Source organism: Aquarana catesbeiana, linkage group LG04, assembly GCF_042186555.1.
Source record: "Aquarana catesbeiana isolate 2022-GZ linkage group LG04, ASM4218655v1, whole genome shotgun sequence".
In the NCBI taxonomy this organism is placed as follows: Eukaryota; Metazoa; Chordata; class Amphibia; order Anura; family Ranidae; genus Aquarana; species Aquarana catesbeiana.
Window position 1 is genome coordinate 615,045,783 of NC_133327.1, and position 17,702 is coordinate 615,063,484.

Sequence of the window (17,702 nt, forward strand, 5' to 3'; positions counted from 1 at the left end):
TCCAATCGGTCAATACCTTGATTCATTTAAGAACCATTTTGGAACTAAAGACCTGGAGCTCTAGAGAGCTCAAACAAAAGTGGCCATCCACCTTGCAAACATGGGTAAAAAACGGAAGTACTTCCTGTATGGAAGTGCACGTGGACTGTGAGTACACGAGTGCTGCGAGTGTACGTGGACTGTGAGCACACGAGTGCTGCGAGTGCACGTGGGCGGTATTGTTGAGTATTAGTGTCAGGAAGCTAGTTGTTGGTTAATTTTGGACAGGGTATAATCCACAATCCTCATTAAATTAGTAGGTACGATGACCGGCGGGTGTGGACATGTGACTCGGTGTACATCTTGTGGTATGTATGCGTTCTTTGATCATCCGGTCAAGGGCGAATACTGCTGTGCAAAATGTAAGCATGTTGTTTCTCTGGAAGCCACTAGAAAAGAGTAGATAGGTGACAGTCAGGAAGGATAGAAGGGAAAGTGCCAGGGAGGCTGATCCTGGGCTGGAACATCCCAATAAGTAGGCCCCATTGAGTGACATTGGTGAAACCAGTCAGGGACCAAAACTGCTGGAGCTGAGGGACTCCCCTAGCTGCCAGGAGAAGAACTCATCCAGTGAGAGTGGGGGAGGAGCCAAGGGAAAGGAAAGACAGATTCTGGTGGTAGGGGACTCAATTCTTAGAAGGACAGAGAGGGCAGCCTGTGACAAAGACCTGAAGCGCCAAACTGTATGCTGTCTACCAGGCGCTCGGGTTTGGAACATCACGGATCTGGTGGACAGATTCCTGGGAGGGGCTGGAGAAGACCCGGCTGTCATGGTGCACGTTGGCACCAATGACAAAGTCAGAGGGAGATGGAGTGTCATAACGAACGATTTTAGGGACTTAGGAGCTAACTTAAGGAAAAGGACCTCCAACGTAGTATTCTCAGAAATACTACCGGTACCTTGAGCCAATCCAGAAAGGCAGAGGGAGATTAGGGAAGTAAACAAGTGACTGAGGAGCTGGTGTAGTAAGGAGAGATTTGGGTTCCTGGAGAACTGGGCTGAATTCTCAGACGGTCACCAGTTCTATAGAAGGGACGGACTGCACCTAAATGAGGAGGGTGCAGATCTGCTGGGAGTGAAGATAGCCGAAAAGTTAGAGGGGATTTTAAACGTGGGGGAAGGTCCAGAGGTAGAGATAGTCAGCGCGGAACATATTCCAGAGGGTAGTATTGGTAGCATTATTGGTAGGTTGACTAAAGCACATAAACCCCGAGGTAACTATAGTAACAAGTCCTATTTGCAACCTCGGAACACTCAATAAGAAGACAGTATGCGACCGGTCTAAACTACATGGCATGTTCACCAATGCCAGGAGCCTGGCGGACAAGATGGGAGAACTAGAGATACTGTTGTACGAGGAGGATTTAGATTTTGTGTGAATTTCAGAGACTTGGTTCAACAGCTCTCATGATGGGCTGGCAACCATTCAAGGGTATTCCCTTTGTCGCAGGGATAGGGAGAGTAAAAAAGGGGGAGGGGTATGCCTGTATATCAAGAATAATGTACAAGTGAATGTGAGAGATGACATCACTAGGAGAGCTAGGGAGGAGGTGGAATCCTTATGGGTAGAGCTACAATGCGATGAAACTAAGGGCAAAATAATACTGGGAGTATGCTGTAGGCCCCCTAACCTGAGAGAGGAGGGGAAGACGGACCTCCTATCACAAATTGGATTAGCGGCAAGGATGGGAGGTGTCATCATAATGGGGGATTTTAACTATTCGAACATAGTCTGGGCAGCAGGAACCGTGCATTTGTCTAATGCCTCGTACACCCGATCGGATTGTTGGCCAACAAAACCATGGAATTTTGTCCAAAGGGCGTTGGCTCAAACTTGTCTTGCATACACATGGTCACACAAATGTTGGCCAACAATTACGAACATAGTGACGTACTAGACGTACTAAGTGGTTTTTCAGCCCTTTAGCGCCACCCTTTGGGCTCCTTTTGCTAATTTCGTGTTAGTAGAAGTTTGGTGAGTGTTGATGCGCATTTTCTTTTTGCGTTTTTCATTTAGCGCTTTTCAGTTTGCGCTTTTCATTTTGTTTCTGAATGGCCGTTCGTCAACCAGACATGTTGCGGAATCGGAGGAGATAACGTGTTATTTATTATTGGCCTTGGAGTTATTTCTTTGACATTATTTTTTTGGTTGAATAATGATTTGATTTGGTATATTTTCTATATTTTTGGATGCATAGAATGCACTTTTTGGTTAAATTATATTGGCAGATAGCATGTCTAATTTTATTTGTTTTCTTTTTTTAATGCACAATAAAAAAAATTGTGTAGAATAATACTTGGCTATGTGTTTTACTTCAAATGACAGTTTGGGAGTAGGCAGTTACATTTAAAAAAATACAATGTGAAATTGACAAGGAACACCAACATAGTTGTATATTTGATCTTAAAAACTACAGGATAATGGTGTTGTGGTAACTTGCTCAAATAAAAAAACAAAAAACATAATAACATTATTCTTGATATCACTAGAAAAAAAAGCCTTTGAAAAATTGTTTGCAATAAGCAGTATCACCAGCAAAGCAGCTTCATTATTATCCCATTAAAGAAGAAGAGAATTGTGCACTGCATTTGGAGATTTCATAATTTGCTACATCACGAATTTTAATTCTCCATTACAAATGCTAGTTTACAAGACAGACCACTTCTGCTTCCGAGCATGCGTGTTTGTACTTGGGAATTTTGTCAGACGGACTTGTGTACACACGCTCGGAAAATCCGACAATAAACATTTGTCCGCGGAAAATTTGAGAACCCGCTAGCCAACATTTGTTGGCGGAAAGTCTGTCAACAATTGTCAGATGGCGCATACACAAGGTCGGATTTACCGACAACATCCTGTCATCGAACATTTCCTGTTGGAAAGTCCAATCATGTGTGCGGGGCTTTAGGTTTGCCAGTTTCTAAATATCTTGCAGGACAATTTCATGGGTCAGATGGTAGACACACCAACTAGAAACAAAGCTTTACTAGACCTACTGATTACCAACAATTTGAATAAAGCACATGAAAAAATGGACTTTAGAGGCACTAAGTATAGAAAAAAATAAAGTAGATTTTTATTAAATATATATTACATAAAACATTTTAAAAAAATACTGCACGATGCAGTGATGACTAAACCTCTCCAATGTGAATCAAAACACATCAAAAACATGTCATATGAGACATGTAAATATATACTGAGTAATGACATAAAATGTTAGCTCTACATGTTTCGCGTGAAAACGCTTCTTTGGGAGCTGGGTAATTTCTAAGAGAGGAAAAAGAGGCAGTCAATAATAAAGTTAATGGCGTATATTCATCATAAAATGTATGTCTCGAGGAACCAAAAAGACCACCATGGCAACAATCCGAGAGGACCAGACACAGGACATGCAAATGATACAGTGGACAACACGTGGGGGCGTGCCTAGTAGGAGTGGTAAAGGAAATAGTAGGGTAGGTATGCCTGTCATCGAAAATTTCCTGTCGGAAAGTTCGATCGTGTGTGCGGGGCTTTAAGCTTGCCAGTTTCTAAATATCTTGCAGGACAATTTCATGGGTCAGATGGTAGACTCACCAACTAGAAACAAAGCTTTACTAGACCTACTGATTACCAAAAATACAGACCTGATCACGGATGTGGAAATAAGGGGCAATTTAGGAAACAGTGATCACAGGTCAATTAGCTGCAGTATAAATCACACAAATATCAAACAAAAGGGAATACAAAGACACTGAATTTCAAAAGAGCCAACTTCCCGAAACTACAAACCCTGCTAGAAGATATAAAGTGGGATAAAATCTTAGGAACAAAGAACACAGAGGAGAGATGGGTTTGCTTTAAGAGCATATTAAATAAGGGCACAGGGTTCTGGCCCTACTTAATAAACGCTATCCGCAAACCTCTATCCTATGTTGGCGTTGTAAGCAAGAGCCGGGGTCATTATTACATATTTTTTCGATATGCCCATTAATTAAACCATTTTGGAAGGAAGTGGGGAACTGGATTAAACAATTGACATCAGTTGACCTTGGTTTGGACCCCCTGGGATATGTTTTGCACCTAAATGGGATACCCCTCCATAAATATAAAAAATCATTGGTAGCACATATGTTGAATGCTGCTCGGGCATGTATCCCAGACCTATTCTAAAGTAGAGAAGGGAAGGTATAATAAAGGAAGAATTTCAAGTAGTTGATATGGAGGGACTGTGACCCAGGTCAATAATTGTAGTAATATTTATTACTAGGCATGTTGAGTGGCCTTATACTCCTAATTGTATAAATTCAATAAGTGATACCGCTGGTTTATTTGTTATTATTCTGAGGTCGGATGGCTAGATTTGTTCTCTAATATAGGTTTATTCCTGTTTATTTCTTTTTTTTTTGTTGTTATTGTTTTATATTGTTCATATGCTTTGTTATAACTGAAAAATATTGAATAAAAAATTATATATATAAAAAATAAATAAGGGCATTAGCCAGTTCATCCCATTGGGAAATAAATAAAGAAAATAAATAAAGAGCGAACAGAAGTCCTGGATGGCTTAACTCCAATGTAAAAATGGATAAAAAAACAAAGGAGAAGGCCTTCAAAAAATACAAGGCCGAGGGATCGTCATCAGCATTCAGACGTTACAAAGAATGCAACAACAAATGTAAGGGTGCAATTAGAGAAGCGAAGATACAACACGAAGACACATAGCGGTTCCTGACGAACTCATGCAGATATACAATAGCTCTCCTGGGAGAAATCTGTATGGGTATGTCCTGCAACTTAGTGGCCGCCAGAGGGCACAGCGGGGGAACTGATGCGCGTTGCTGGTGGGCACGATCGCCGCCAGCCATGTGTGATCGCGTGCACGAGCACCAGCAAGGGGATTTGTGTGTAAACACACAAATTCCTGTGCTGTCAGGGCAGAGGAGACATGTCGTTTGTTCCTACTAAGTAGGAACAGCGATATGTCTCCTCACCTAGTAAGTCACATCCCCATACAGTTAGAACACGCTGACGGAACACACATTTAACCCCTTGATCGACCCGTAGTGTTAACCCCTTCCCTGCCAGTGACATTTACACAGTAATCAGTGCATTTTTATAGCACCGATCGCTGTATAAATGTCAATTGTCTCAAAAATGTGTCAAAAGTGTCCGATCTATCCGCTGCAATGTCACAATGCCACTAAAAATCACAGATCACAGCCATTACTAGTAAAAAAAAAAAAATAATAATAAAAATGCCATAAATCTTTCACATAGTTTGTAGACGCTATAACTTTTGCGCAAACCAATCAATATATGCTTATCGCAATTTTTTTTACCAAAAAAATGTAGAAGAATATATACCGGCCTAAACTGATGAAGAAATTCGTTTTTTTTTTTAATTTGTGGGATATTTAATATAGCAAAAATTTTGAAAAAAATGATTTTTTTTTTCAAAATTGTCATTCTTTTTTTTGTTTATAGCGCAAAAAATAAAAACTGCAGAGGTGATCAAATACCACCAAAAGAAAGCTCTATTTGTGGGAAAAAAGGACACAAATTTCATTTGGGTACAGCATTGCATGTCCGCACAATTGTCAGTTAAAGCGACACAGTGCCAAATTGTAAAAAGTGCTCTGGTCAGGAAGGTAGTAAAATCTTCCGGGGCTGAAGTGGTTAAGTATATAAACAGTAAAAGTGGGAGGACAGACCATATTGGCCCCATAAAGAATGAGGAAGAGAATCTGGTTACAAAGGATGGTGAGATGGAGAAGGTATTGAATTTTTTCTGTTCCTCAGTATTCACGTGGGAATTGGGGGGGCTTCAGTAACCAAAACTGCAGTGTTTATCCTCATGACACATTACAGGAAGCACCCTCATGGCTAACAGAGGACAGAATTAGAAATAGATTTGAAAAACTTAACATTAATAAGTCACCGGGACCAGGTGGCTTGCACCCGAGGGTCCTTAGGGAACTCAGTCAAGTCAGTGGCGTCACTAGGGTCGGTGTCACCTGGTGCGGTAAAACATGGTGTCACCCCCTCTCCTCTCTAGGCTGCCCAGCGCGTGCACGGTCATGGGGTGCACCCCAAACTGGCCCTTGTAAATGCTAGTATAGGGTGATATAGTGGCAGGGTAGGGTAGTATAGGGTGGTATAGCGGCAAGCTAGGGTGGTATAGTGGCAGGCTAAGGTGGTATAGGGCAGGTTGCGGTGGTATAGGACAGGTTAGGATGGTATCTGGCAGTTTGGGTGATATAGGGTAATTTGGGGTGGTATAGGGCAGGCTGGGGTGGTATATGGCAGGTTGGGGTGGTATATTGGCAGTTTGGGGTGGTATAGGGCAGTTTTGGTGGTATATTGGCAGTTTGGGGGTGATTTGGGGTGGTTTAGGGTAGTTTGGGGTGGTATATTGGCAGTTTGGGGGTGATTTGGGGTGGTTTAGGGTAGTTTGGGGTGGTATAGGGCAGTTTGGGGTGGTATATTGGCAGTTTGGGGGTGTATGAGGGCAGTTTGGGGTGGTATATTGGAAGTTTGGGGTGGTATATTGGAAGTTTGGGGTGTATAGGGCAGTTTGGGGTGGTATATTGGAAGTTTGGGGTGTATAGGGCAGTTTGGGGTGGTACATTGGAAGTTTGGGGTGGTATATTGGAAGTTTGGGGTGTATAAGGCAGTTTGGGGTGGTATAGTGGCAGTTTGGCGGGTACAAGGCAAGTTAGGACTTACAGCTTACACAGCAACATACAACATGCCTGCAGATGAAGACAGACACCCGAGCGGGGCTGCTGTGTCCTCACCTCTTTCTCCTTCTTCAGCTGCGGGATCAGCCAGAGTAAAGGAGTCTGCAGGAGGAGTGGAAGAGACAGCCACACCCCAGCTCCGCCCACCAACTCCGGCTACCTCGAGATATTGGAGGTCTCGAATGACAGCTTAGACTGACTGCAGAGTGATACAAGCAGCCTCCCCCGCATGGCTGGGTGCCCTGCTTGAACTGCAAGCTTCAAACAATATAGTGCACTGTGTAGCAGCGCCAGCCCCGGTGTCACCCCTTTGGGGGGTGTCACCCGGTGCGGGCCGCACCCCCCGCACCCCTATAGCAACGCTACTGAGTCAAGTAATTGCCAGACCATTGTTCCTAATTTTTACTGACAGTCTACTGACTGGAATGGTACCAGCTGATTGGAGAAAAGCCAATGTAGCACCATTATTTATAAAAGGGCAAAAATACATCCCTGGGAACTACAGAGCATTAAGCCTAACATCAATAGTATGCAAGCTCTTGGAGGGGATGATAAGGGACTATATGCAAGGTTTTAGTAATGAAAACTGTATCATTAGCAGTAATCAGCATGGATTCATGAAGAATCGTTCTTGCCAAACCAATCTATTACCTTCTATGATGAGGTGAGTTGCCATCTAGATAAAGGAAGGCCCGTAGACGTGGTGTATCTGAATTTTGCAAAAGCATTTGACACAGTTCCCTATAAATGTGTACTGTACAAAATAAGGTCCGTGGGCATGGACCATAGGGTGACTACATGGATTGAAAACTGGCTACAAGAGCGAGTTCAGAGGGTAGTGATAAATGGGGAGTACCGGAATGGTCAGGGTGGAAAGTGGGGTCCCCCAGGGCTCTGTCCTGGGACCAATCCTATTTAATTTATTCATAAATGCCCTGGGGGATTGGGTGAACAGCTGTAATGTAATGTAAAATAATGCATTTGGATTGCAAAAATATGAATGCAACCTACTCACTGGCGGGAGAACCACTGGGGGAATCAAGGATGGAAAAGGACCTGGGGGTCCTAGTAGATGATAGGCTCAGCAATGGCATGCAATACTAAGCTACTGCTAACAAAGCAAACAGAATATCGGCATGCATTTAAAGGGGGATTAACTCAAGAGTTAAATTCCAGTTTTGGGCACCAGTCCTCAGGAAGGATGTGCTGGAAATGGAGCAAGTAGAGAGAAGGGCAACAAAACTAATAAAGGGACTGGAGAATATGACTTATGAAGAAAGGTTACGGGCACTTAACTTATTCTCTCTGGAGAAGAGATGAGGGTATATGAATTCAATTTACAAATACCATACTGGTGACACCACAATAGGGATAAAACTTTTCCGCGGAAGGGAGTTTAACAAGACTCGTGGCCACTCATTAAAATTAGAAAAAAAGAGGTTTAACCTTAAACTGCGTAAAGGGTTCTTTACTGTAAGAGTGGCAAGGATGTGGAATTCCCTTCCACAGGTGGTGGTTTCAGCGGGGAGTATCGGTAATTTCAAGAAACTATTACATAAGCACCTGAACGACCACAACATACAGGGATATACAATGTAATACTCACATAAAATCACACACATAGGATGGGCTTGTGTCTTTTTTCAACCTCACCTACTATGTAACTATGGAAGGGGTTATATAAGGGCGGAATTCCTGTCTAAGGCTTTGTCTACCAGTGTCCATTCACCTAAAGATGGAGTAAAGCCCAGTAAGTAATAAAAAAATAGCCTATCTCTGTGTCCCGTGATGTATGATAAAGAAAATACCTGTTAATCTCCTGGAAATGCACTCACTTTCTAAGTCCTGTTGTGTGCTGACAACACACAGCATTTTCACTAGTTTATTGGTGTCTCTCCCCTCTGTGTACTGATCTGTACAGTGGAGGGGAGAGATCGGATGGCAGCAGTGCCAATACTCTGCAATGCCCTGCCGCAATACCCTGCTGCAATGCCCTGCCAATACCCTGCTGCAATGCCCTGCTGCAATGCCCTGCCAATGCCCTGCCAATACCCTGCCAATACCCTGCCAATACTCTGCCAATAGGGAGATTGTGGATATTACTGTGGGGGAGATTTTTTTTTTTGTTGATTCGAAAATGATCCGAACCGTGACTCCTGATCCGAGGAACGATCTGAACCGTGAGTTTTTTGATCCGTTGCACCCCTAGTGTCAGCCCTGAACAACTTCAACCCACCTATTCTCCCATATCTAATGGCTAATATCTATACTCCCAAGATAACAACTAGATGGGCTAATTAGAATCCTTGAGATGACACAGGCAGTGTGCAAAAGGCACACAATAGTTCTGAATTTCTTTTCCTGAATTTTCTGAATAGTTTTTTTGTACTTATTGAACAGATATACCAAAACACTTTAAGTGGTATAGTTAACAGACCAAAAGGAAGCAAATAAGATGAGTTCATTATTAGGGTTTACATTTCCTTTAAATGAATACAGATATGCTTATACAGAAACGGAACACATAATATTCACTCACCTTGTCGGAAGGTTTTAAAGCCTCAGCATCTATTGTACTGGGACAAGGTTCAAGCTGACTTGCACAAACCACTAATCTGTCTGGAAACACATAAAGCTCTGTACAAAGACACAGATTAAAGAAGATATTATTCATGAGTTCATTTCTGTATGGTCCAGTAAATGCATACAACTTAAGTCTGTGTTACATATTATCTTGAAAATATAGTGTATGCAAAATTAAGATGGAACTGCTCTCAGCATTATTTGGATTTAAATTTCCCATATAAGAAATCAATGCAAATTCCGAAAAGTATTATTAAAAAAAAATTATATATATATATATATATATATATATATATATATATATATATATATATATATATATATATATATATATATATATAATTTTTTTTATATTTTTTGTCTTCTTTACTTACACCAATAGTAGCATGACATCCAATGATGGACAGATACAAAATGTCTCCCACTTACTACCAATGATCTTAAAGGAGCTAATGGTTTAAGACTTTAGGTGGTTAGTCAATTTGCACTCAGGGAGTCTTTCTAACTTCAGTAATAGTGATATGTGTTAGGACCAAACAACTCTGCCAAAAATTGTCAAAAAAATTAAATTTCTAAAAAAATTTCTCATAATCAGGCAAGATGTATGCCATATCACCCCATACATATATGTTTTCTAAGCACACCATAATGTGGTTTGTTCACAATGAAAAAAACACAAATAGTAATCTGTGGGACTTTAGGAAAGCAGGTCTAAAATATGAACCCACCAATTGTTACTGGTCCATGGTAACCCAGTCAGGGATGCATAAAAATGTGGAAAATAGATTAAATTTGTGTGCATATTTTTTTAAGCTTTATTTTTCACATATTTCTATCTGAATGATAGAATATCTAATGTTGGTGTTAAGGGACAAGTCTATTCAATATTAATATTTTATCTATAGGTGGATCCTGGTGGGCCGAGTCAGCCACTGGCTTATTTTTAATGTCTTGGATACTCCAGAAGTGAGATGGCCCTGCTATTATTCCCATCTCTGTTCAAGGGTATTCCCACCCACCATACTGGCCATAGCAGATGGGGAGACCCAAGGATTCAAGCACTCTTGAGAGATTTCACATAGAGAGATACTATATAAGAAACAGTCAGGTTATCTCATTAGTATCTACCAAACACTAAAAAACACATTTTGAGTGAAATCATTCTATAATAACAGATACACATCTTGACAGATATCCATAATGAAGGACGTCTTTACGGCTTTCATAAAGTTGCAAAGTATTCCATGACATGAAGAGCACTGATTACCATTACTCTGAAACATCTGCATGTTGACAGGAGATGAGTTTATCGCTTTTTTTTTTAAAGGGTAAAAAAATCTCCACTGACAGCATGACTGTCAACATAATTGTCAGATTAAGAAACGTAGAATTTTCTTGTAATGCCTAAAGTCACAATATAGCAGGAAAATTGATACATGCTTACCGCTGCCAAATTTTGGGACAGTTTTGCTGAAAGGCAAAGGCTAACAACATCTGTGAGTGAAAGCTACCTTGCATTTTGTTTTCATTTTTAAAGTCAAGTTACACATAGATATGAGATGACCATTCAGCAGTTTTTGGAGCACACGTCCAGGCCTGTCTTCTTCCACAGACAGGTTGTTGATCAAGACTGACATCTGACAGTTGGAGACTGTGAGGAGACAGAGGTAGTTCCCAAACAGACCAGTGAGTCTGAGTTAGGTAAGTAGCATTCTATATCTGTGCAGACATAAGGTCCAGTCTGGTGATTAAAGGCTGAAAATTGGGCAGCTAAGTCCCAGGGAGGAATAGACAGAGCTGTGCAACAAAATATCTGGAAGGCTGAAGGACATTTATGTTAGTGTTTATGCTACCGGTAAACAACTCTTATGTCAACAAAAATGTTGATACTTTGACTTTTGGATGATTAAAAGCCCTAAAACGCATTCTGCTGAGTGGACTGAATCCTTGGAAAACTCTCCATTTGAAGATAAATCTCATACCTCCTCATGACTTCTGTATTAATCTTTTGTAGGTATACCCATAACTGTAGAAAATACATTATTCAGTAGACATACATTAGATCCTCAGATTAAACAATATTTTAGGCCAGTGGACTCCAAACTGCGGCCCAGGGGTCAGATGTGGCCCTTTTCTTGCCTTTAACCTAGCCCTTGGGATACTTTTCCTTCCACTAATACAAAACACTATTCCTTCCACTATCACCAACAATGGGGCATCATTTTTGGTGGTGACAAAAACTATTTCTCTCATTGATAAAAACGATGGAGCACTATTCCTCACACTGAGACCAATGATAGGGGTCTATTCTGCCCACCGACACCAATAATGAGGCACTATTTCTCCCACTGACACCAACAATGGGGCACTATTCCACTGATACGAATAATGGGTCACTATTCCTCCCACTGATACCAAGGATAGGGCACTATTCCTCTCACCAACACTAAGAAAGGGGCATTATTCCTCCCACTGACACCAAAGAAGGGACACTATTCCCCCCCACTGACACCAATGACGGGGTGCTATTGATCCCCCTAATACCAAAGATGCATTGTTTTCTCCCACTGACGCCAGGACAATTTGTACTCCCAATGGCCACAGTCTTGCCCCAAAGTCTGTAGGACAGTAAACTAGCCCTTTGTTTATAATGTTTGGAGACCCCTGCTCTAGGCACACTGTTAAAATACATATACATTATGTATACTATTTTGGTTGTCAAAGGACTTCCAACTCTGTTAGCCATGTCGTGAATCACCATATTTATCAGCGCATAACATGCACTTTTTCCCCCTGAAAATCGGGGGGCAAATCATGTGTGTTTTATACACCGATTCCTGGCTGCCTCGGAGGGGAAGGAGGGGGTGAGCGCCGTCCGATTACACAGAGCCGCGATCTCCTATGTACCCAGTGCTCAGTCACACACAGTACCACCTCCTGGCCCGGCATTGGAACACTGTTCTGTCTATCATAGGAGCAGGGCCAGGAGGTGGAACTGTGAGTGACTGCGAGCGCCAGGTACACAGATTGCGGCTTTGTGTAATCTGGCACTGGTGAGGCTGCAATGATGGGCAAAGGCGAGGCTGCAGGTGGGCACTGAGCAGGCTGCATTGATGGGCAATGGAGAGGCTGCAGATGGGCACTGAGCAGGCTGAAATGGAGAGGCTGCAGATGGGAACTGAGCAGGCTGCAATAATGGGCAATGCAGAGGCTGCAGATGGGCACTGATCGGGCTGCAATAATGGGCAATGGAGAGGCTGCAGATGGGCACTGAGCAGACTGCAATAGGGAGGCTGCAGATGGGCACTGAGCAGGCTGTATTGATGGGCAATGGTGAGGCTACAGATGGGCAATGAGCAGGCTGCAATGATGGACAATGGAGAGGCTGCAGATGGGCACTGATCAGGCTGCATTGATGGGTAATGGTGAGGCTGCATTAATGGGCACTAATCAGGCTGCACTGATGAGCAATGGTGAGGCTGCATTGATGGGCACTGATAAGGCTACATTGATGGGCTGTGCCCCTAATTTGCCTTAAAGTTTTTTATTTTAAATTAATTTTTTTTTCCTGTAACTTCCCACCTAAAATTAAGGTGCGTGTCATACGCCTGTGCGTGTTATACGCCGATAAATACGGTACTTAGCTTTGTCACACTGTACAGCCAGGCAGGTCGTACACTTCTTTTCTGGCTCAACAACAGATTTTCCGATATCACCTCTCCTTCTTTAGCCTGGCTACAAGACAATGTTTCCTCCTAATCCCCACTTGTGACACCTGTGTATAATTAGCAGGGTGGTGACCCAAAAAGAATTAAAACTGATCCAGTAAGAGTAGCAGAGGGCTCTTGCTGACTGTGTGGCACAGGTGTGCATGAATCACTGGACTAGCTAAACAGAAAAAAATTTATTTTTTTATCATACTTACCTGTAAAATCCTTTTCTTGGATTACATCACGGGACACAGAGCAGCCATAATAATGACTATATGGGTTATATAGTCCACCTACTGGTGGATGGACACTGGCAGATAGTCAAAAAAGAAGTCCACTCCTATATAACCCCTCCTACACAGTAAGGACCTCAGTTTTGTAGCAAAGCAATGAATATCCCAAAAATGATGGGAGGGACCTCTGTGTCCCGTGATGTACTCCAAGAAAAAGATTTTACAGCCAAGTATGATGGAGAAATCCTATTTTCTTTACCGTACATCATGGGACACAGAGCAACCATAATAATGACTATATGGGATGTCCTAAAGCAATGCCCTTGAGGGGAGGGAGAAACAATCACAGAAACTACCACCTGAGAAGGACTCCTTCTGCCGCCCAAAACATACTGTGGCCAAAGCCATATCCTCCATGGCTTTGAAAACTATCTGGTAAAGTTCTGTAAATGTATGAACAAAAGACCATGGAATAGCCTTAAATCCTGAACCACTGACACCTGATGGCGGATGGCCCAAGATGCCCCCACACCTGATAGCCAGCGCTTTTACAAAAAAAGGGGTGGGGGACCTTGCCCTTTCATGCCATATGCTCGAATAATTAACTGGTAAATCCAATGAAAATACTTAACTTGGATGCCTCCTGCCCATCCTGGGCTCTACTGGCAGCACAAACCAGGATTTCTGACCTGTACCAACACATCAAGTAATTCTGACCACCAGAACTACCTCCAGAGTATGCAGTGATCTAACTCCTGGCAACTCAGGATCAGAAAGAAGGCAAGGCATTGTCTTGATTCAAGTGAAAACTAGACACCAGTCTAGGCAAAAAATGAATGAAGTGATAGCCACCAAAGAAGCCACTTTAAGAGATAAAGGACCAACAGAATCCCCCAATCAAAAAGTGGCCTCTGCAAGGACAGTCAAGATCATATTCAAGTCCCAAGGACAAAAGAATGGCCTGACAGGCGGAACTGTCTACAGTACACGCTGTATAAAGTATGAATCAAGGAGTGAGAAACAACCTCAGGAAAAAAAATGTATAGGGACAAAACCTGATCCTTAACCACCTCAGTCCCGGAAGGATTTGTCCCCTTCCTGACCAGGCCATTTTTTGCGATACGGCACTACATCGCTTTAACTGACAATTGCGTGGTCGTGTGACATTGTACCCAAACAAAATTTATGTCCTTTTTTTCTCCACAAATAGAGCTTTCTTTTGGTGGTATTTGATCACCTCTGCGGTTTTTATTTTTTGCACTATAAACAAAAAAAGGGCCAATTTTGAAAAAAACACAATATTTTGTACTTTTTGCTATAATAAGTAACCCCCCCCCCCAAAAAAAATGTCTTCATCAGTTTAGGCCGATATGTATTCTTCTACATATTTTTGGTAAAAAAAATTTAAACTAATTCGCAATAAGCGTATATTGATTGCTTTGCGCAAAAGTTATAGCGTCTACAAAATAGAGGATAGATTTATGGCATTTTTATTATTTTTATTTTTTTTACTATTAATAGCGGCGATCTGCGATTTTTAATCGGGACTGTGGCATTGCAGCGGACAGATTGGACACTTTTATGGGACCATTGACATTTATACAGCGATTAGAGCTAAAAATAGCCACTGATTACAGTATAAATGTCACTGGCAGGGAAGGGGTTAACACTAGGGGGCGATCAAGGGGTTAAATGTGTTCCCTCACTGTGTGTTCTAACTGTGGGGGGATGGGAGTGACTAGAGGAGGAGACAGATCATTGTTCCTACTTAGTGGGAACACACAATCTGTCTCCTCTTCCCTGACAGAACTGGGATTTGTGTGTTTACACACACACACATCTCTGTTCTCGTTCTGTCACGAGCGATCGCGGGTGCCCGGAGGACATCGCGCCCGCCAGGCACGCGCAACGGCTCCGGGGACACGCTGCAATAGCGTCTTAAAGAGCAGACATACACCTACGGCGATTTGCGCAGCCGTGCCAATCTGCCGCAGTATAACTGCGGCGGCTGGTCGGCTAGCGGTTAATGGTACTTAAGGCCAATCTCCTTTCCCGTACCGATTGGAGAAAGAAAAAGAAAATCTCCCACTCACATATTTCTGTGGGTGCCACTTCCTGGCTTCCTCCCAGGCAAAAAAAATTTCCAAGTCCTGTAATTGCAGTTTCCCGAAGCTGGCTTCCAGGGGCTCAACAGTGTTGAGATACAGGACTCAAGACCATTAGGTCCTGCTGGACTGGGAGTGTCCCAGGAGTGACCCCCCGCAAGACTCGCTAGGTCAGTGTACCAAGCCCTCCTGGGCTTATTTGACTAACATTATTATCAATGTTACCCCCTTCCGGATTTTTCGCAGAAGACGTGGCAGAAGTCGAAACAGAGGGAAAGCATCAAATAAGGGAGAATGGGTCCCTAAGGCACTACCAGTGCATCTACCCCTATTGCCAGTGGGGCCCTCGTCCTGGACACAACCTGTCCCAATTTATTGTAGAACTTGGAATCTAATAGATTCACCTGCAGAGTTCCCCCTGCCATTATTCTACACCTGGAATATGCACTGACCATAGAGACAGCACTTGTGCTGTCCCAGACAGAATGTGGTTCCACTTCCTGAGCCGCATGACTCCTGGTGCCGCCCTGGTGGTTGATATAAATGCCGCTGCAGAGGCTTTTCCGGACAGAACTTACGACTGGTTTGTACCATAATCCAGAGCAAGGCATACTAGCCAAAAGCTCCAAGATATTTATGGGCAGTATACTCTCCTGTGGAGACCAAGTCCACTGAACTGTAGCCACTCTCAAACCAAACGGAGAAACCAGTATCAGTGGTTATTATCTTTCAATACCTGAAAAGGAAGAATTCCACCTTTCTAGATTCCGAACCATCTCACACAAATATATACAGCAAGATGAAAATACAACCTCTCACCAGAAACCTAATTAACATGAGCTAATTATCTAATCCTTTAGACAGCCTAGGTGACTCAGAGACATGACCTTTAGGACAGACTTCACGTCTCCTAGCTCACCGACTATACAATACACATTATCATACATCTCAACACAGAACTCCTTCATACAATTGCAGGGTTAATTAGCCCAGACAGCAATGGCTGAAAGAGAAGCCACACTAGACTCATTTACATTATAGAAGACAACAGACAGGTGGCTGGAGTTGATGACATTAGTATCTAACAGTATGTGTCCCAACAGTATGAATCAGTCACTATTTGTAATATGGCATATCCAGGGTCCCCAGAGTCTGTGTGTCTTGGGGGACATGGACCTGAATCTAAAGTAACGCCACCTCAAGGGTCCCCAGGCATACAGCTCACAAAGAGCACCGTCCTGTTCCCCCAAATGCCAGGGCCCATAATCGGTAGGCAAGGGGCTAGCATTCAGTCCCCTCCAAAAGCCTCTTTCCCAGCTAGGTATGTCACAGACCCGTCCTGCAACTTGGGACTGCAAGATCGCCTGACAAGTCACACCCCACGATTTCCAATGAGTAACCTTCACATCCGTGCGCCTTCAAGTTGCAGCTACCTAAAAGCAGCCCCTCCACCACTCCGGTCTGATCTTGGTGCAACTTGAGGTCCATAGACCTCAAGATTACACAGGCACTGCTTCATGTGGCTGCAAAAATCGCATCAAAGGTGCGGCCAAAATGTGCGACTTCCAAGTCACACAAGTGTGAAAGGGGAGCCCAAAACTAAGCTCCTGCAGACCCAATGCATGCTATTCTGGAGACACAATTGGTTCAAGTGCACCAATGCCATTGTTCTTCCAAACATGTGCTTATGTCACATGTATGTATGTATGTATGTTTGTATGTATGTAACATCTATACAAAACATGTGTTTATTTAAGCATGCGTTTAGGCAACAAGAAACTGCAGAAATGCAGACTTACCATTCCTGCTGCAGGACTCTGAACATAACAGGAGTCAAATCTTCACCCATCACGGCGAGCTTTGTCATAAAAGACTTTCAGGGACTGGGTCCCCCTTAATGTGGGGTCCACTCACCTGGACCTCTATAGCACCCTGCAGGAAAGCACCTTGGTCAGAACAAACACTTCACAGGGTTGCATTACGCAGGGTCCAGCGCCAAAAGGCTGCATTACAGGCAAAACCTTGAAGAATCTTCTCTCCTTCCAATGAGGCTCGGGTACCATCCATTTTGGCTGATAGCTTTTTTGAATGGATCTGAATGAAGTCTATGATCCTAAATAGAACTGTCCAGACCTCGAAGTATGCTCCAAGAGCACATGTATCACATTAGTGACCATTCCACCTTACAAACACTGGCGAAAAAAAACCTTCCTGTGTAAGAGGGGTTATATAGGGGTGGATTTCCTGTTTGACTATCTGCCAGTGTCCATCCACCAGTAGGTGGCGTATAACCCATATAGTCATT

The 17,702-nt window shown here is 42.9% G+C and overlaps 1 protein-coding gene across 2 annotated transcripts in view; it reads right to left on the bottom strand.

The window, feature by feature from the left end:
* Window positions 1-17,702, bottom strand: part of SLX4IP (SLX4 interacting protein) — a 324,078-nt gene that overhangs the window by 53,907 nt on the left and 252,469 nt on the right. For both annotated transcript variants that reach the window (XM_073628269.1, XM_073628272.1), the window contains one exon: window positions 9,306-9,403. In XM_073628269.1, coding sequence (XP_073484370.1) covers window positions 9,306-9,403 — 98 coding nt within the window. The remainder of the gene's footprint in view (window positions 1-9,305; window positions 9,404-17,702) is intronic.